Source organism: Rutilus rutilus (genome assembly GCF_951802725.1).
Source record: "Rutilus rutilus genome assembly, chromosome: 23".
In the NCBI taxonomy this organism is placed as follows: domain Eukaryota; kingdom Metazoa; phylum Chordata; class Actinopteri; order Cypriniformes; family Leuciscidae; genus Rutilus; species Rutilus rutilus.
In genome coordinates this window covers 10,591,616-10,610,991 of record NC_140233.1, presented here as the reverse complement: position 1 = coordinate 10,610,991, position 19,376 = coordinate 10,591,616, and the positions used below count along the sequence as shown (strand labels likewise).

Genomic DNA, 19,376 nt, shown 5'->3' with positions numbered 1-19,376 from the left:
GGAATTTATCAAAGCTACTGCTGACATATGCAATTTATGACTCCAATTATACAAACCTCTCATGATTACAACATCAACATCAAAATAAATCATATAAACAAGTCAAGACACGCTTCGTAGGTTTGCTGTAAAATTGCTATTTTAACCCCCTGTGCGAGACACTCGAGATTAGACAGAAATATTTATTTGACACGTTTCAGGTTGCTAGTTATGCCATTCCTGGATTGTAGTTTTCTCGTAAAAAGCTTTTAAAACATACTTATAGGCAGGGTTAAATTATATTGACGCATGTTTTGAGAGTCAAGCATGCTAAAGACATGTTTTGAGAATGAAGCTAATGTCATAGCTAGCATGCTAATAGTACTATTTCTGCAGTGTGTAGAATGTAAACAGCTGTGCGTACATGTAGAATACCCAGATGACCTGCTATGTTTGCCAAAATGTGCAACTGAGCATACTGTTTACCACAATGCATTGCGCTTGACTTGACCTTTCATTCCGGTGTGATTAATGAGCCGGAAACAACCTAATATCTATCTCTTACCAGACTCAGTGTGTCTCATTCACTAATAATTGTGTGTATTTAGTATTGGTACGCACAGGAGAACTTCTCATGAAAAAATTTGTTCTTAACCTCTAATCTAATTTGGAGTATTCTACTAAATGAGCAACCTTGTGCCCAAGGTTAGTAATTTGCATAAATCACGCACAACCTGTCTCCATATAAGGGTTTTCCTTTATAATTTCATCTTCACATGATTATAAGGCCACCCAGAATATGTGATTTTTGTACACATGTTGTTTGTTGTTCCTACATTTCTTCATAAATTTAGAATGAAAGTTGTCAGGATTTGTTCATGAAAACATTCATACACAGTTTTCACACACAAATGCGTGCGCACACACTTAGTAAATGCTAACCATTATTTTGATCCGACTGTCACAAGTTAAAAATGTACAAAGTCAAAATGTACTGTGTGAATTTAACATGCAGCGTTATGAGACAACACGTGACAACAATGTAGCATGCTAATGTTAGTTTTATCCTTCCATATTGAGTAGTATTACACTATTTTATTTTAATTAGTAGGTAGTAAACAGTTTATACTGTGCAGTAAGCAGTATGCTAGTTTTATGTTCTAAAAATGATCCTGTTTCACTTTAAACCTGCTAAAGCTAAGCTAAGCGCTAACTTGACTGTGCTGAAATCTTGCTCTCATTTCATATTTCGGTTCTTCAAATGAATTATATGTTGTGTCTCCTGCTTCTCTAGGTGTCGATTGCGGTTGGCTTGGCTGGCTTTGCCTGCGTTCTCCTAGTCGTTATGTTTGTGCTAATCAACAAATATGGCAGACGTTCAAAGTTTGGCATGAAAGGTAAGCCAGTGTAAACTATTCAGCGGGAAACTTGGCATGTTGCTTTATTAGTGAATAAGTGTGACATCAACTGACAAAAAAAAAATTGTACCAACAACTGTGGTTTGTAGGTAGAAGAAAAATGATATGTTAATTATAATGCTTTCTATTTTAGCAGTTTGTTCTGACATTTTAGGCAATATCAGATTGTATTTTGCACATTTTTGTTTATTTGTGGGAGTTCGAACGACGTGTATATACATTTTTAGTTGTTCATTAAACTGAGCCAAAATGGGTGTTGTGTTTACCGATTTCAAGAAATAATGAGCCTGATGGAGTTTCAGCCACGCTTTTAGTCCCTAAATAGGATTCATATGTCACTGTGCTGGATGGACCCTTGGGTTTGTCCGAGTTCCAAAGCCTATGCATTGCTGGCGAGCAGTTAGAGGACGCCGTAGTTAGCCATCGCCTTGGTTACGTGCTGGGATGGCGGGATGCTAGGCTCAGTCATGCTTTCCTGATTCTCCAATGGGTTTGGCAGTGTTGTTGTTTTCCTCTCTCCTCTCAGAATCCTCCAAAGCGTGATCGGTTTGGCAACCCATGATGCATTTTGGCTACTTTTTTAGCCAGAGTAGTGGGCAACAACCCTGTTTTGTATCCCAGCTCTGACATAAAAACCAGAAATTTCACATTTTCCCCCTTGACACCTCAGCCATTGTAAATATGAGTCATCCAGACGTCATGTAATAGCTTCGCAATGAACATAGCATGTGACATGTAGGCTCGTGTGGAACCATGCAACACCAATTACAATACAACCAACAAAATGCTCATGTATCAAAGGGATAATTAATGTGATGCTTTCAGTCCCTGGAGCCTCTTGCCATGTTATATTTTTCATTCAACATCAACTGGAATCTAATCATTGGCTCTGTCTGGTGGTAGCGGTGTCAGAGTACCCATAAGTCCCTGCTACGGCACAGACAGAGCTCTAAATGAATGTGTGCCGTGTTGGCTGACTCTTGCCTTGGCACAATGCCACGTTCATTGACTTTCTCCGTTGCACTTTGGTTCCCACGGGGACATTCTTTTTTTCCCCCTCCTCTCTTTCTACAGTGTTTTACAACCGCTACCCTTGTCTCTTCTCTCCACCAATCCCTTTATACCCTCGAACCCTCTTCCGTCTGTTACCCCCCACTCTTGTTGACAGAAAGCGAGAACTCTCAATCCTTTTTTAACTAAGCTAATTAATTGGAGATTAAGCCGATAACTTAAACGGATGTGGAATTAAGCAAGAGAATGGAGGAGGGAAGAGAGCTCTGGATGGCGCTGGAAGAAGTCCGGCAGCCTGTTCCGGCTCGATCCGACTTGTTCCGGCTGTTTGGGTCTCCAGCAAATTACAGGAAGATGATTGTTGTGCTTTGGTTTGCTTGTACCCCGTTATTCAGACTCTAGAAAGAAAGTATGAAAGAAAGAACATCCATATACTCTAGTAAAAGGCCTCTTTTACAAGAATTTATAGGGTAAATTCATGAGCCATGGCTTATTATTGGGAACTTGTGAATATTAGCTGCATAATTTGCATTTAGCACTTTTTAATATCTTCAATTGCTTAATTGTTGTGTAACAATCATGACAGTGAGTGCTATTGTGCTGATAGACATTATGCAATTTTATATGTAAAATTCAATGTTCAATGTATTTTTTTATCGTATGAAAACATGTTATATATATATATTAGGGGTGTGATGGTAGGCCGAGAATCTTTGGTATGTGTCTTTCGGTTCTGTACCGATGAATAGCCCATTGCAGCCCATTAACCACTATTGACCACCAATAATCGCAATAAGATCTGTTTTCTCTTACTTTTAATAAGAAACAAAGTCTCATCTCTCAAATTCTTACCATTTTTATCACCAAATTCAAACAATAAATGCCGTTTTGACGCACTTCGATGTGGCGTGACAGACAGCGTGGAGTGAACGCGATCATCTCTTCCTCTATAATGCTAGTTACAGAATAAGCATGAATGAACATCAGATGGTATGTTGAAAGACACAGTAAACTTACTTAAAAGTATCTCGTGCAATCGCTTAACAAATTTTAACCGCGGAAAGACGTCAATAAAACGGGTTGTGAACAATGTCAGGCAAGTAAATCAGTGTCCACAGCTTGTTATATTCAATATATTTTACTTAACCTGTCTTGATTAATGTATATGTTTAATGTATGTTTAAATAAATCTGTCATGAAAACAAGTTATGATGGCCACTGTGTAAATGAATATATTTTAACAACAAATTGGAGTAGAAACATAAAATGTTATGATTAGCAATAATAATAACTGCCTTAAATGCAATTAACATGTTTGCATAACATTTTTATGTGAGTGTTGATTATTATATCTAAAAAATAAATAACAACTGAATTTAATCAATTAGGCTCTGTTGTTAATTGTAACCTTTAATATTATAGTAATGTGTAAATAAGGGCTCCCTATATATAGTTTACAGCATTAGCAGAGATATTTTTTATCCTTAAGAAATTTTTTTAGATAAATATTCCTATTTATTTGTTGATTTTTGTTGTTGTTGAATAAATACGTTTCACTTTTTGAAATTGTTAGTTTCTTGAAGGCAGTTTTACCACAATGCTGCTATAGTATCAGACTTCATTTCTTGGCCTTGTTTCTACTTTGGCCCTCAAGTCTGACCTCAGAGCCGTAAGCGCCTGGGGATAAAATGTGGCCTTCTGTCACCCTATTCAGCGATTTTATTATTCCTTTATTCAAAATCAAACAGTAGTCCTTTCTGTCTTGGCTGAGAGCTGTAGAAAAAGCTGTTTTCGCTCTGGTATTGAGACTTTACATGATTCTTTTGGTTCTCATCCAGTGCGATGAATGAGAGTTGTTCATATGAACTGAGGCGTAAATAATCTTAATCTACTCCTGTGGTGAGAGAAAGAAATTTGGTCCAGGGGACGCACAAAAGTCCTTTAAAAAACATTAGTATTTCTCTGAAGTACTTGTAGATCAAGCTGTTCAAGCAGATAGCGCTTTTTGTCTCCATTTTAGATATTTTTGGAGGTACATCACTTTCTGTGTCTCCTCAAATGCTTCCTGTTGGAGACCAGAAGAGAGAGATATCTGAAGAGATCTTGGTCCAGTCTTTGTTCATCTGCAAGTGCTACCTGGCTCCACCGGCTCTCTATAGCAGGACCGCAGGGTGTTTAAAGCACCCCGTCTCCTGATTCTTATTCCAGCCTGCATCTTACATCTGAGTTAAACTTTCTCTGAGGGCTCGCAGCGAGATCCCATTATTACCATCTTAAATCTGACAGCAGGGCTCTCACACAAATGGAAAAATCTTTTTTTTTTCTCTCTTTAAAGTCCTTACATCTGAGAGAGAATATGTGTGTAAAATATATGTGTGTGTGTGTGTGCGTATGAGAGATCTGTAGCTCCAGTGCCTGCATTCATCCTTCTGGTTCAATAAAATAGACAGCCGTAGTAGTTCAGACTTCATTTCTGCGGATATGGAGCTCAACTTCAGGTTACTCGTGGCAGTCTATTTAATCGACTCGGAGCATATTGCTCATTAAAGAATAAATGATCTGAAAACATCAATAGCACATCACACTTCCTGTGATTTACTTATATCTTATTGTTTTTGGCACTTTTTTTTAAACTCTTTGGTGATGTTTTTTTCCTCGAAGACTTCCATGGTGTGCCAGTCAATTAAAAGTGTGTTTAAAACCGATGCCGTTCCACTTCACAGTAAAGAATGATTTACTTAACCCCAAAAGACCTCTTTTTACGAGTCTAAGTCATGAATTCATGAGCCATAGATTATTATCTCTTGTAATGAATGATTTGGGAAGTTCATCCTTGAGATGCTTAATTGTTGTGCAGCAATAATGGTAATGAGAGCTACAGTATTATGTAGATAGATAGATAGATAGATAGATAGATAGATAGATAGATAGATAGATAGATAGATAGATAGATAGATAGATAGATAGATAGATAGATAGATAGATAGATAGATAGATAGATAGATAGATAGATAGATAGATAGATAGAACTCATTTTTATATAAATGTATCCTCTTATGACGAGGATGATTATCCTACTTGGTCATGGGTTCTGTTACATTGGCGAGAAATAGTTCAAAGTGGTTTCTTCAGTGGTTTGGTCCCTTTTAAAACATGTTAGCATTTATGCTAGCATCACTGAGATACAAAGCAAGCCAAGTGCCTTCATCTCAAGCTTTAGTTGTTAGTTGTTGCAGAGATTAACCCATAGAAATCCTCCCTAGGTTGTTTCCTAGTTTCCTTTCCCTCATCTATAATGCTCCAGTGCATCTAATGAGAGATTGTGTGCTAGCAGGACCCTGATTAAACTCCAGCAAGGCTAGTGTGACACCAGTTGGATAATGTTCATTCTGGATTTTTACATCTAACGCGCAGCATGCTTGATTTATTTCTGTGTTGAGGTTTCGGGTTATAATTACCGATCTTTTTGAACAGCATAATGAAGAGGAGATGAGGAAAGAGGACCCATGTGCGACCTCATTTGTTCTCATTGACAAGGGTGGTAATCGGTGATCGATTATAGATGGCTAACCTGGTATCCACTATACAGCCACCCGACACACACACACACACACACACACACACACACACACACACACACACACACACACACACACACACACACACACACACACACACACACACACACACACACACACACACACACACACTCTTCAGCTTTCCTCAGTTCTGGCCTCACTGTTTCACAGAAGTGATTTGATTCTGACCTCAGCAGGTGTAGTCTGCTGAGTTTGCTTTACTGTGAAATCTCCCATATAAAGCTTTTTTTTTTCTTTTTTTTTTTTCGTCTTTGTAGCTGGAAATGACCCATTTTATTGTTGCACCGTCAAACAAATGTCTTTCTCTAGGTTCTCTCTTGAGCTTCTGTCTCCCTACTTTCTGTGTGTCTTCCTTCCTACTTTATTTTCCCCCTTCCTTCCTCTTCCATTTTTTCTATCTTTCCCCTTCCTTCCTCTTCCATTTTTGATATATCTTCCTTCCTTCCTTCCTTCCTTCCTTCCTTCCTTCCTTCCTTCCTTCCTTCCTTCCTTCCTTCCTTCCTTCCTTCCTTCCTTCCTTCCTTCCTTCCTTCCTTCCTTCCTTCCTTCCTTCCTTCCTTCCTTCCTTCCTTCCTTCCTTCCTTCCTTCCTTCCTTCCTTGCTTCCTCCCTCCCTCCCTCCCTCCTACTTTACTACTTTCTTTCTTTTTTCCTTCCTTCCTACTTGGAACTTTTCTGTATTCCTGTGTATTTTGTCTACTTCTTTCATTCCTTTTTTCATTCTTTCATCCTTTCCTTCTTTTGTTCATTTATTTCCTTCTTTTTCCTTTCTGATTTTTTTTGTTAATGTGCTTCCTACTTCCTTTATTGTTTCTTCTTTCTTTGTCTTCCTTCCTTCCTTCCTTCCTTCCTTCCTTCCTTCCTTCCTTCCTTCCTTCCTTCCTTCCTTCCTTCCTTCCTTCCTTCCTTCCTTCCTTCCTTCCTTCCTTACTCTTTTCCTACTTTTTCTTTTTTCCTTCCTCCTCTCTTCCATTTTTCCATTTTTCTCCATCCTCCTTCCTTACTACTTTCTTTTTTCCTTCCACCCTCCTAGTAACTTACTCTCTATCAGCTTTTGCGTTCCCCCCCCCTTCCCTCCTTTCTTTGTTTTCCTTCCTTCCTTCCTTCCTTACTCTCTTCCTACTTTTTCTTTTTTCCTTCCTTCTCTCTTCCATTTTTCCATTTTTCTCCCATCCTCCTTCCTTACTACTTTCTTTTTTCCTTCCACCCTCCTAGTAACTTACTCTCTATCAGCTTTTGCATTTTTTTCCCCCCTTCCCTCCTTTCTTTGTTCTCCTTCCTTTTTTTCACTATAAACCTACTTGCATTTTGCACAAGCACATGAAAACTACTTGATTTATGGATGCACAGTGGAGACTACAAAGACTACAGGTCTCATCCATTTGTTTGTGATTCTTGGTGGGCTTGGAACCACATTCATATTTTACTTGTGTCCATTTTTATCTGATGTAAAGAAACTGGCTGTGCTATTTCAGAGTTCAGCACCTTCCCTTTAGGGAATGCAGAGATTCATCTGGTGATATAACATCGGAAGAAGAAGAGAGGAAAAAAGAGGCTTTTAAAACAAAAAGAACAGGACAAGAGAACAAATGATTCTATTAAGCATCCGCTGCTTGTCGTCCTTCAACGATAGATTCCCTGCCAAAAGGGCGAATGGAATAAAAATCTTTTTTTTTTTTTTACCTTTTAGCAGTGGCCTTGTATCTAAATACAATCTCATTCTTTGCCCAGGAAGCTTTAGGTGATGCTTAACTTTGAACCAGGACAACATAACAATATTAGCATTATGAAATTATAAAGCAAAGGCAGTGTTTTCAATTTTTCCAGAGCACTGAGTGTGATGTGCTTGGCTTTTCTTTAGAATAAAGGTTAAACAAGAATGTACTATATATATACACACACACACTTTGTGTCAGCGTGTGGTCGCAGCAGTGAAAAAAAAAAAGAAAAAAGTAGGATCTAAATGCAACAATTATTTTATGGGACACAAATTAAAAATAACAAAATACTCAGAATACTATAACAACTCGAACAGAACAACCAAACAATAGCTGACCAGGACAGACAATAAACAGAAAGAAACACAGGGCTTAAATAACCAGGCAAACTAATCAATTAAATTGGACAACTACACACAATGAAAAACAATGGAAACAAACTGGAAACTGAACTAAACATGTGCAAAACCCAAACCAGAAACAGATGATCTCTTACACTTTGCACTATTTCTCTACAACATGGTCACTAAAGACATTCTGAAGTTTTTACTCTATATAATTAGTAATGAAAACTACTAGTATTTACATTTGCATAGGTTTGTCACAGGTTTAGTTGACTCCATTGGACTATTCGGGTGCAAAAAGCAATGCTATGGCCTGCACCTGGGTTGTTTTTAATTAGTGGTGGCTTGTTTTTACTTTACATGCTGGCTTTGATGAGAGCATCATGGGACTAATTGTGCCGGACTACTTAAAAATCAAGATCAATAACACACAACATTCAATCCACTGCCATCTCTACCTGCCGCTTAGACGGCTTACAGAGTCGGGATCTCACTCTCTCCACAGTTGATTGGAGTTGCCAGTGATGGCCTGAACTGCACTGTCATTTGTCACTGTCCATTTTTCCGCGGTGTCTACCTCTACCTCCCATGACCCCCGCCGCATGAGAGCAGGCACCTGCGCTCCGAGAACCGGCATCCACGTGTCAGCCAGTGAACTGCTGGGGCGGGGCCTGACAGGCATCGTATTAAACTCTGACACTCACACCACGACTCTCTCCCGTCTCCTCTGTGACTAACCAACCGCTTTCAGCCCCGAGCACCTCCACCCTGTCCGCTCCGGTCGACTTCAGTCTATCCCGGGCTCTGTCACCCTGACACTTTCCCTTCAGCTTCCTGGTGCTGGGTGCACTCTCTTCCCCTTTCCCCACATCCACCTTCCCCAAACGTCTGTCACATGGGTTTTTCCTTTCCTTTGTGCACCATTACCTGTGTAGCGCCGAAGGACGATTAGCACACACCAGTGAAACAAAGTATATCACTCCTGACTGGCTCTCAGCCATGGAACCAGAGGAGGGAGGAGCAGCGGCACTGCTCCGAGTGCAGAGGTAGTCCTCTATTCTGATGAAAGTATAAAGAACCACAAGGATTTCACGAGTTTACATGCACACTAAAAAATGCTGGGTTGTTTCAACCCAAATTTGGGTCAAATATGGAGAAACCCAGCCATTGGGTTAATTTTTTTTATTACATTTTTTTACACAACGGTTCGTCCATATTTGACACAAAATGTGGGTTAAAACAACCCTGCATTTTTTTTAGAATGTATGTTATTTGAAAAGTTTATTTAATACTTTTGGTTTTAATTTATTAATATTTTCAATTTGATCATTGAAAATTATAATATTAATTGCTACTAATTTGTGTATTGTTTATTTTTATTCTATTCAAAGAATCCTGTAAAAAAAATTTATCTCAGTTTCTAAAAAAAATTTGAGTAACAAAAACATTTTCAACATTTGACAATAATAAGAACCATTATTAATAATTGAGTACCAAATCAGCATATTATAATTATTTCTGAAGGATTATGTGACACTGAAGTATTGATGCTGAAAATTCAGCTTTGCCATCACAAGAATAAATTAAATTTTAAAATATATAAATATAGAAAATAGTTACTTTAAATTGTAATAATATTTCACAATATTGTTGTTTACTGTATTTAAAAAAAAAAATCGTAATTTTTGGCCTGTACTGTATATGAAATAAATGTACTGTATGTGTGTGTGTGTGTGTGTGTGTGTGTGTGTGTATAATATACTTGTATAAAATTGTTTTGCCTATTTATAAGGCATTCATATTGTTTTGGCAGCCACCTTAATGCAGTTTAATGGCCATCTACTGTATATTTAACAGCCTATTAAAGATTGAAATGCCTTTATATCATATTTTAAAATCAATGAACATGTCATAGTGGCTAAACAAATGCATAATCCATGTTTTATTCAATAGAATGCAAACAGGAGGGATTTATCTACCCAGACGTACCGGTCAGCTAGCCAACATTGATAGCATGCTGCCAAGAATCTATGTATTAAACTAGACATGTCCTGTTTTATACATCACTGCGAAAAGCTCCTCAAAGCCAGATGCACATTTGTACGAAACATGAAAAATTCTGCATTCAGATCAACTTCTTTTCTATCTCTATGTGCAGGGCTTAAGAAGGAGAAAATGGCACTGTTTTCCATCGCCCACAGGCCTCGTTCCCATCTGCCATTGTTTCTTTGCTCTGAAACAAAACAGGAGCCCCTCAGACCCTTTTATTTATTTACTGTATGGCAGTTAAAGATAGATGAGAAGAACCCTGGAGAATCTGGCTCCCCTCCACTGTCACTGTCCTAGAAATAGAACAGAGCGATGAAGGGGCAGAGCCTTCATAATCGCTGCAGTATCAAAGACAGGACCCTAATGAAAAGAAGGCCGACCGAGGAGGCTTATGGGACTCCTCGGGCAAGCTACTCCATCTGAGCTTCTGCCAGGGTCGTCCTGGGAATGTGTTGACTTTCGCAGGGCTTGAATGCTTGTTACATCTTAGTACATCCATACAACAACAAAACAGATTCGGAACATTGATGGATGCCAACTGTGGCGGGGTTTTTTTCCGACCACATTAGAAATTCACAGACGAGGGAATTGCATCAGCAGTTGCAAAGTACATTTCCAAGACTATTTACTATTCTACCAATTTGCGATGTAGATTGTTAGTAGTAAATTGCTCTGTCCTAAACTGTGTTAGAAAATAGTGTTGGAAATTTTGAAACCATATCCGTACCGACAGGGCCAGATCGGCAAAGAATGGAATGGTTAAGCAACGAGAACGGTTTGGCTCAACAGTGGAAAAGCGGCTTTTGATTCATTCTAGTGAATCGGTTCATCCTAAAGATCTACTTCCTCATTTGTGGCACATGAAAGATTGATTCATTGAAGTGAATTGGTTTGTTCTAAATTGTACTCTCTTTCATGTGTTGGAATGTTTGATTCATTCTAGTGAATCGGTTCATCCTAAAGGTCCTTTTTCTCATTTGCAGCACAGGAAAGGTTGATTTATTGAAATGAATCAATTCATTCTAATTCATTTTATTTACAGTATTTGATTGATTGATTGATTTAAGTCCCTGTACTATATTGTGACTTGATTATGTAAATAAGGATGTTTTTGTTGTATTTAGTATACATTTACCTGTTTAAGTTTGATACTATCACCTTAAAGTTCAAAACCGCTTAAGTACAAATGATTAAATTATAAATTAAATAATTGTATGTATTTGTAATAGTTCTGTTTAAAAATAGGCTAAGTTCTACATAAGTAGCTGCTACAAAACAGTAGCTTGTAGCTTGACTAAATGATTAGCTTTTAGCTTAGCATGCTACACTTTCAAAGTAGCTTCTCCAACACTGTTAATTATTTAGTTGAACTCAAAGCATGCCATTGATTTTCATTTCAAACTAATTTAGTTTGGCTCAAAGAATTATGTTTTAAAAAGTCAAGGCCCAAGGCGGGCTTAAGATTTGCGGTGTCGCTAGGCTTCGAATGGCCATGCGTTAAGAGTTTCACCCAAATATATGGGCATAAAACAGGCTGTTCTACTCGTTCCCCTAAGGAAAGCAGTCTTTAGCAAATGCTCATTAGCATTTTAATTGGATGCTTAAAGATATACATAATTATAAGTTCCCTCACAGAAAAGTGAATGTTTAAGTACTGTCTTGTAGTGCTAAACGGCTGTATACCCACTTGTACTTAGGCGATCAGTGTTCCCTGGTGCTATATGTAAAGTTGAAGCTGAGTCAGGAACAGGTAGTTGGGACAGATGAATGGCCTTGGAAATTCAGCACATTTTTGCAATGCTAAAATGTAGTGGATAATGAGGCACTTGAGTTTACTTATGGTGTAAGCAGTGTGGCTGCTGCATTTGATATGCTGTTTGTCATAATTTGTGGTTGCTGTTTTTTTGCCTGCATCAAGCATGTTTTTCTTTTCTCAGCATGCAGATAAGTAAACAGTTTTTCCTTGCTGTTTTTGTTACAGCATAACTATGTATTGTGTATGTATATAATGATTTTTGGCATGTATGTATATACACACACACATACATTGTAGTTATTGTTGTTGTTTTTTGTGCACATTTCAGACAGACTGTCAATCTGTTCATTAGTGGTAGGGATTTTTCAGCGACCCTTTCTACAGATTACATTATTACAAGTGTCAGTGAATCTTTTTTTAGCGAGTCATTTGAAGCATTCACTCAGCTGATTCATTCAAAAAGTGGCTCTCTTTGATTGAGTCACTGAATCATTCATTCGTCCGATTTGTTCAAAGTCACTGATTCATTCGGTAACACCACTACTGTGGATTAATTCTGCTGTGGCTTTGTCTATTTATTTTCAAAAATAGTTTCAAGCAAAGTAATGTACAATATTGTGTTTAAAATATAAGTTCCTTCATATTTTTAATCCACAAATAGAGCTGCAACTATGACATATGAGCCATGAAGTTTTCTTGGCACCGCAGTGACATGCGACTATATGAAAGTGGCTCTGTTGATGTCTGGTCCCACATTGACGAGGTAAAAGCCTCAGATGGTTTCAAAATCCTGTGACAGTGACAGTTAAAATGGTAGATCCTTGGCCAAAGACGTTTCTTCTTATGCAGAGAGATCTGATGGTGAGCTTTGTTCAGCCCTGCTTTAGGAAGCTTCAAACAGGCAGCCCTGTAGCAACCCAAAATAATCCACAGTCCTCAGCTGTCAAGACAGCAGGCTAATTGGTGAATATCTCAAGCTTGGCTAATGTCTGACTGTTGTTTAAAAAAGAAAAAGGGGTGGGACTTCCCTCATAAGGAAGTTCAATGGCTGCTTTGATGGTGTGTTTATGCTAGTTCTCTGCAGGCCGCTCGGTTTCTTGTACATGGTGCCGCTTCGCAGCAGACCAGTGGTGGGGGGGCACATGGGAAATTTAGGAGAAATGTCTGATGAAACTAATTACGCTATATTCAAAGGAACTTCCACATGTTGGATTGGTCTGTGCATTTGCTTTTTTGGGGGAAAACTTTCAGACAGCTCCCCTCAGTTAGAGCTAATGCTGTTTCATCATGTACGGTAGTGAAAGTGTTTGGATGTGCAGCGAGGTTGAACGTTTTTTTGAAACTTGAGAGTTGATTTCTGTAGTATTTAATGATATTCAGCTGAAAACACAAGTATATCTTACATATCGTATATCTGACAACTAAACCAAGAGTGTAACATGAGGGATGTCCATTACTATGTCTAACCCGCTTAACATTTCCAGCATTGAGTAATGTTTTCTTGCTGAAATCAAAGTATTCCATTAAGTATTAAGATCATATTAAATCAATTAATATTGAATATACAACTATATGTACCGTATGGGATTTGGACCACTGCAGGTTTTTTTTACATACATACAACATATATACACTCACCTAAAGGATTATTAGGAACACCTGTTCAATTTCTCATTAATGCAATTATCTAATCAACCAATCACATGGCAGTTGCTTCAATGCATTTATGGGTGTGGTCCTGGTCAAGACAATCTCCTGAACTCCAAACTGAATTTCAGAATGGGAAAGAAAGGTGATTTAAGCAATTTTGAGCGTGGCATGGTTGTTGGTGCCAGACGGGCCGGTCTGAGTATTTCACAATCTGCTCAGTTACTGGGATTTTCACGCACAACCATTTCTAGGGTTTACAAAGAATGGTGTGAAAAGGGAAAAACATCCAGTATGCAGCAGTCCTGTGGGCGAAAATGCCTCATTGATGCTAGAGGTCAGAGGAGAATGGGCCGACTGATTCAAGCTGATAGAAGAGCAACTTTGACTGAAATAACCACTCGTTACAACCGAGGTATGCAGCAAAGCATTTGTGAAGCCACAACACGCACAACCTTGAGGCGGTTGGGCTACAACAGCAGAAGACCCCACCGGGTACCACTCATCTCCACTACAAATAGGAAAAAGAGGTTACAATTTGCACGAGCTCACCAAAATTGGACAGTTGAAGACCGGAAAAATGTTGCCTGGTCTGATGAGTCTCGATTTCTGTTGAGACATTCAGATGGTAGAGTCAGAATTTGGCGTAAACAGAATGAGAACATGGATCCATCATGCCTTGTTACCACTGTGCAGGCTGGTGGTGGTGGTGTAATGGTGTGGGGGATGTTTTCTTGGCACACTTTAGGCCCCTTAGTGCCAATTGGGCATCGTTTAAATGCCACGGCCTACCTGAGCATTGTTTCTGACCATGTCCATCCCTTTATGACCACCATGTACCCATCCTCTGATGGCTACTTCCAGCAGGATAATGCACCATGTCACAAAGCTCGAATCATTTCAAATTGGTTTCTTGAACATGACAATGAGTTCACTGTACTAAAATGGCCCCCACAGTCACCAGATCTCAACCCAATAAAGCATCTTTGGGATGTGGTGGAACGGGAGCTTCGTGCCCTGGATGTGCATCCCACAAATCTCCATCAACTGCAAGATGCTATCCTATCAATTATGGGCCAACATTTCTAAAGAATGCTTTCAGCACCTTGTTGAATCAATGCCACGTAGAATTAAGGCAGTTCTGAAGGGGAAAGGGGGTCAAACACAGTATTAGTATGGTGTTCCTAATAATCCTTTAGGTGAGTGTATAAAATAAGTTTTAGTCAATGAACTGTTGACTCAACTAATTAATTCAGAAATGCCAATTCAGGAACAGAAATTGTCTGTTTTCGTTTCGTTTTTTAAATCACTTCCTCAACCGATTCTTTGAAAAACACAGTTTCTATATATTGTTTCACTTCAGATTTGCCATTACAGGAATAAAATATATTTAAATAGAAAACAGGTGTATTATTTTACATTATTACTGTTTTTACTGTATTTCTGATCAAATAATTGCAGCTGTGGTGAGCATAAGTGACTTCTTTCAAAAACATCTTACCAACTCCATCCTTTTGAAGTAGCACCAGCAGAGAAGTGTGCAGAGTTTTCTGCCATCATCAGTATATTTTAGCTGCAGTGTTTTCATCAGTGTGTGTAGATGCCCTCAGGTTGGAGTTCAGTTCTCCAGTGACTGGCCTGCGCACTGGGCCGGTGTCCTCATTGAATGGGGCCTCTGGATGGTTCTTACCCTGGGGCTCCTCGCAAATGAGAACTCCGGCTTCTTAATGTTTCATGAGGAGATCTTTCAATTTTTAACTAGCTGGGAATAATTGTTGTGTAATCACAAGCCGTTTTCCTTAATTATTCATTTGTGAAGTTCAAGAGAGGCACAGTAAAGGAGCTGGTGAAGAAAGGGATGGAGGGCAGGAAAAAATAAAGGGATTGAAAAAGTGGCCATTTCTGGTTGATGGATAAGGATAAATTAATGAATCCACTGAGAGCCACTTCCTGTGCTCTGCCTTCAGTTCACAGCTCTGTCTTTAATGGCCCCCAGCCAGCCAGGGGGCCGTTAACTTTTTTTGTTGTATTTTTAAACCTGGCAAGGAATTATGGACTTTTCCCGTTATTGGATTTCCTATTAAAGCTTGACACTGCAGGTTGTCAATGAGCAAAGATTCCTTCCCATTCTTTATGGGGACACTAAGCTATCTCTGGGGTAAAAGTGGTGGCTCCAGCCGTGTGTGCATGATGTTTACTAATGGGGTCTTAAACTAAGGTTTTAGATCTTCTTCTTAAAGTAAGATAGAGCAAAAAGCTGCAATCTAAATAAAGCATATCCTTTGAAAGTCAACATCTACTTGTTTCCGACACTGGGATCCTTCTGAAGTCTGTACAGAGACGCAAAAGAGCTGTTTAAACTGGACGCTTCAAAGCGAATGTCGACTCAAGTTCATGGAGTATGTCAGAAACTGAACATGCATCTGTATACTGTATTCAGTGTTGAGAGCCTCAGTGATTATAATGGGTTCTATTTGCTTTTCGATGCAACGCTCACACCCAGTGTAGGTGAATGTCAGCCGCTAAGCAACTGAATGCCAGTAGCTGGGGCCTGGTGGGATAATGTATATCTATTTGTAGATCTCTATTAATGTATTGCTCTGGAGGCAATCATATGCAAATGTATTTGCCTGTGTAACATCACAGCCATTGTTTTCGGAGCTTGATTAAATAAATGCTTTGTTTATAATGAGGAGGACGTTTTAAGCTATGACACTTGCAGGATATTTTAATGGTACGAAGACCTCTTATATGTCATAAAATTTCTCATGCCATGACCCCTTTAATATTCTAGAGGCCCATACAAACGTAACTGGTGCCAAGGAATTGTAACAACAATGTTTGTTTACTACAGTATTTTGTAGCTATCAAGGTACAAGAGGAGCTAAAGTGGTTCCTCACAGTTACACTTGATGCTCAGGGGAAAATTACAAGTGATACCATAGCATGAAACCTTTGAGAGCTATCCACACCATGCTAGCTGCTTCTGGAACCGAGTTGCAATAATGGCGTGGATTCAGGCTGGTCTTTGCAGATGCAGTTGGGGGAACAGTTTCTGGTCCAAGCATGAGCTGTGCTTGTGGAAAAACACCTGTGCTTTCCCTCTCTCTAATGGGCTAGCTGGCACACATTTGAAGGACCTAGCCTCTTGTCAGCAATTAGACACCTGTGCGGCTGTGCATAGGCATGCAAAGAACGTACACGATTTGCAGACGTTCCATTTAGCCGGATTCACGCTGCATCCTTTGTACAGCACGTTCTGTTGCTTCCATGAGAGGTCACATATGCTTCGTTCCTTGGGGAACGTTAGCCTAACTAGCCTTGTGTGGTTCCAATATGTGATTTCTATATAATGTCAAACACATCTCTAGTACAGCTGCCAAAATCCAAAGCAATCCCATATGCTGTAACTGGAGCAGTTGCAGATTAACCTTGTTGCAGTTGATTTAAATGGTTTGCATTTTAGATGTGGAATTTGAGAAGCCCCTAAGTGCTCCTTCACGGCCCGCCAGCAGACCACATTGGAGCAGTTTCCTCTCGCCACGTCGTGCATTCATTTAATCTAGAAGGCTGTGGGGACAAAGTGGATAATACCTTAACTAAAGAGCCTTTTAAATTGAAATCTCGGTAATTAAGTGCTTTTGTTTTGGCATTGTTTGTCGCATTTATTGCTGCTTGCCATTGTTTGCATGCTCTCCATTTAGCCTGTGTTAAAACATGCAGAATATTTAGTCTGATAATGGAGTTTTGACAATGCAGCAGCAGAACTGTAACATTGCATTTTAATGGCTGTTGGCATCAAGAGATGCTGGATATTTAGCAGGGCTTGCTAAGTCTTGCTATTTCTCTTACTTTACACGGTATAGCCTGGTTTCACAAACAGGGCTTAGATTAAGCCAAGATTAGGCCTTAGTTAAATTAGGACATTTAAATAGCTTTTATAAATGTGCCTTAGAAAAAAACAACAAAAAAACACATTACTGGTGTGCATCTTGAGGCAAAGCAATGGCACTGACATATTTTAATATATGTCAGTGCAAGTTGCTTTCAGTTAAAACAGCTCAAACATGAATTTTAGTCTGGGACTAGTATAAGACTTGTCTGTGAAATCAGGGGATGGTGTGCTATGAAGTAAGTGATCAGGCTTTTGTTGTTTTTGAATAGTGTATTTTGTCTTTCTACATTTGTCAATCTATCAATGCCAAAAAATATTCCATTACATGGACAAAAACAGTTGAAACAAAGCTTCTATTGTGATCATTTCTGAATAAACAATCCATTTAATTTGTCCGCATGGCAATTCCAACAGCTTCCTCTCGTCCCAGCTGGAGGCATCCCTCTCTAGGTGTCATACATTTGACGTGCATCAGTTTGCAGGAGTGGCAGGTGAAATTATGTGTGTGAGAAATTCTCGTATTGATTTCGCAACGGTCAAAGTTGGAAGGTCACCAATCATCTTTGGCTGTGACAAGCAGTATCTGTCCACCTGTCTCCAGTGAATGAGTTAGGGACCTCAGGGCAGCTGGACTGCAGCAATGAAATCAGAAAACAACTCTGGATCAGTGACATTACCACACACACACACACACACTCACACAGCATTTACTTCGTTAGTTTTGTGAGCTAAATCAATAGCTTTCAACTAGCCTTGTTCATACTCTTTGTCTAATAAAATTCAGGCAAAATGATGCCTCTCCTCCATCTCTCTGGGCTATTTACCTACTTACCGGGGGAATACGTCTTGCCTAATTCCCGTCTTAGCTCTCCTGTGGTATCAGGACTAGCAGACGGGCAAAACAAGCCCATCATTCTTTCAGGCAATCACATCCTATAAATAAATGGGCGGCAATTAGAATGAGAAATGTGTGTGTGCACAGCGTTCCCTCAGTTCCCTCTGAGATAGCTGTCACTTTGTGGTCTACTTTCACCGTCATAGTGTTTTTTAAAGTCCCACTCTCGCGTACATGGTGATACCCGAAGCTTTGTGAAGCTGGCTGTGTGATGAAACTTTGTTTTTCGGAAGACACCTTAAGATTATGAAAAAAGGAAAGGTTCTTTAGGACAGCTAAGAAAAAAAAATGAATCAGCTTTAGGAAAGATAATTGCCTGTCAATCATGTTTTATACAGAATGAGGCCATTTCAAATAAGGATTCTGGATCCGGGAGACTGTTGCTTTTTTTCGTGGGTGTGTGGGTCCACGTGGATCCATACAGGACGCATCACTGTTCATCAGTGTCATCTTTTCCCATCGATACTCAGAAACAACCAGAAAAATGTAAATGAACCGTGTTCAGGCAACGTGTGCCATTCACATACTGTAGTTTCACTCTCATTTACCAGGTACCCAATGTCTTGGTTGTATTTGTTTAATTTTTTAAAATTAAATAGACTGATAAGCAAAAGTGGGGTAAACAGTGTCTCAGTTACTTTCCAGTAAAATAGTTATAATGAATTTGTAATTGTTGTCATTTGTACATCTCTAAGTAGTTTTAAGTTGGATGTTGGAACAACATTAGGCAACATTTTGGATGTTCACACTTGTAGTTCTGTTTTTCTGTTGGTTCTTTTGGTCCGGACCAAAAAAGAAAATGATGCATTTAGTCCTGGAGCCAGTTGCATAAACATAACTATAATGTTAAGTCTTAAGATCTAGTATGACCCACTAGAAGTTAATCAAGAGACAGTCAGTCTTACTTTTCAGTATTAAATTAGGCTAATGCACGTTTTTATGTAACTGACTTAAAAAAGTTCTGAACAGTCTTAAAGAAAAAAATTTGACTAACTTGTAAGACTAGTCTTAGTGGTTTATGCAACCGGCCCCTGGTTTGCGTAGCGATCACACTGTCGTTTTTAAG

General features: G+C 39.0%; 1 protein-coding gene across 2 annotated transcripts in view; it reads left to right on the top strand.

The window, feature by feature from the left end:
- Nucleotides 1–19,376, top strand: part of ntrk3a (neurotrophic tyrosine kinase, receptor, type 3a) — a 205,068-nt gene that overhangs the window by 111,631 nt on the left and 74,061 nt on the right. For both annotated transcript variants that reach the window (XM_084396553.1, XM_084396552.1), the window contains exon 11: nt 1,274–1,376. In XM_084396553.1, coding sequence (XP_084252679.1) covers nt 1,274–1,376 — 103 coding nt within the window. The remainder of the gene's footprint in view (nt 1–1,273; nt 1,377–19,376) is intronic.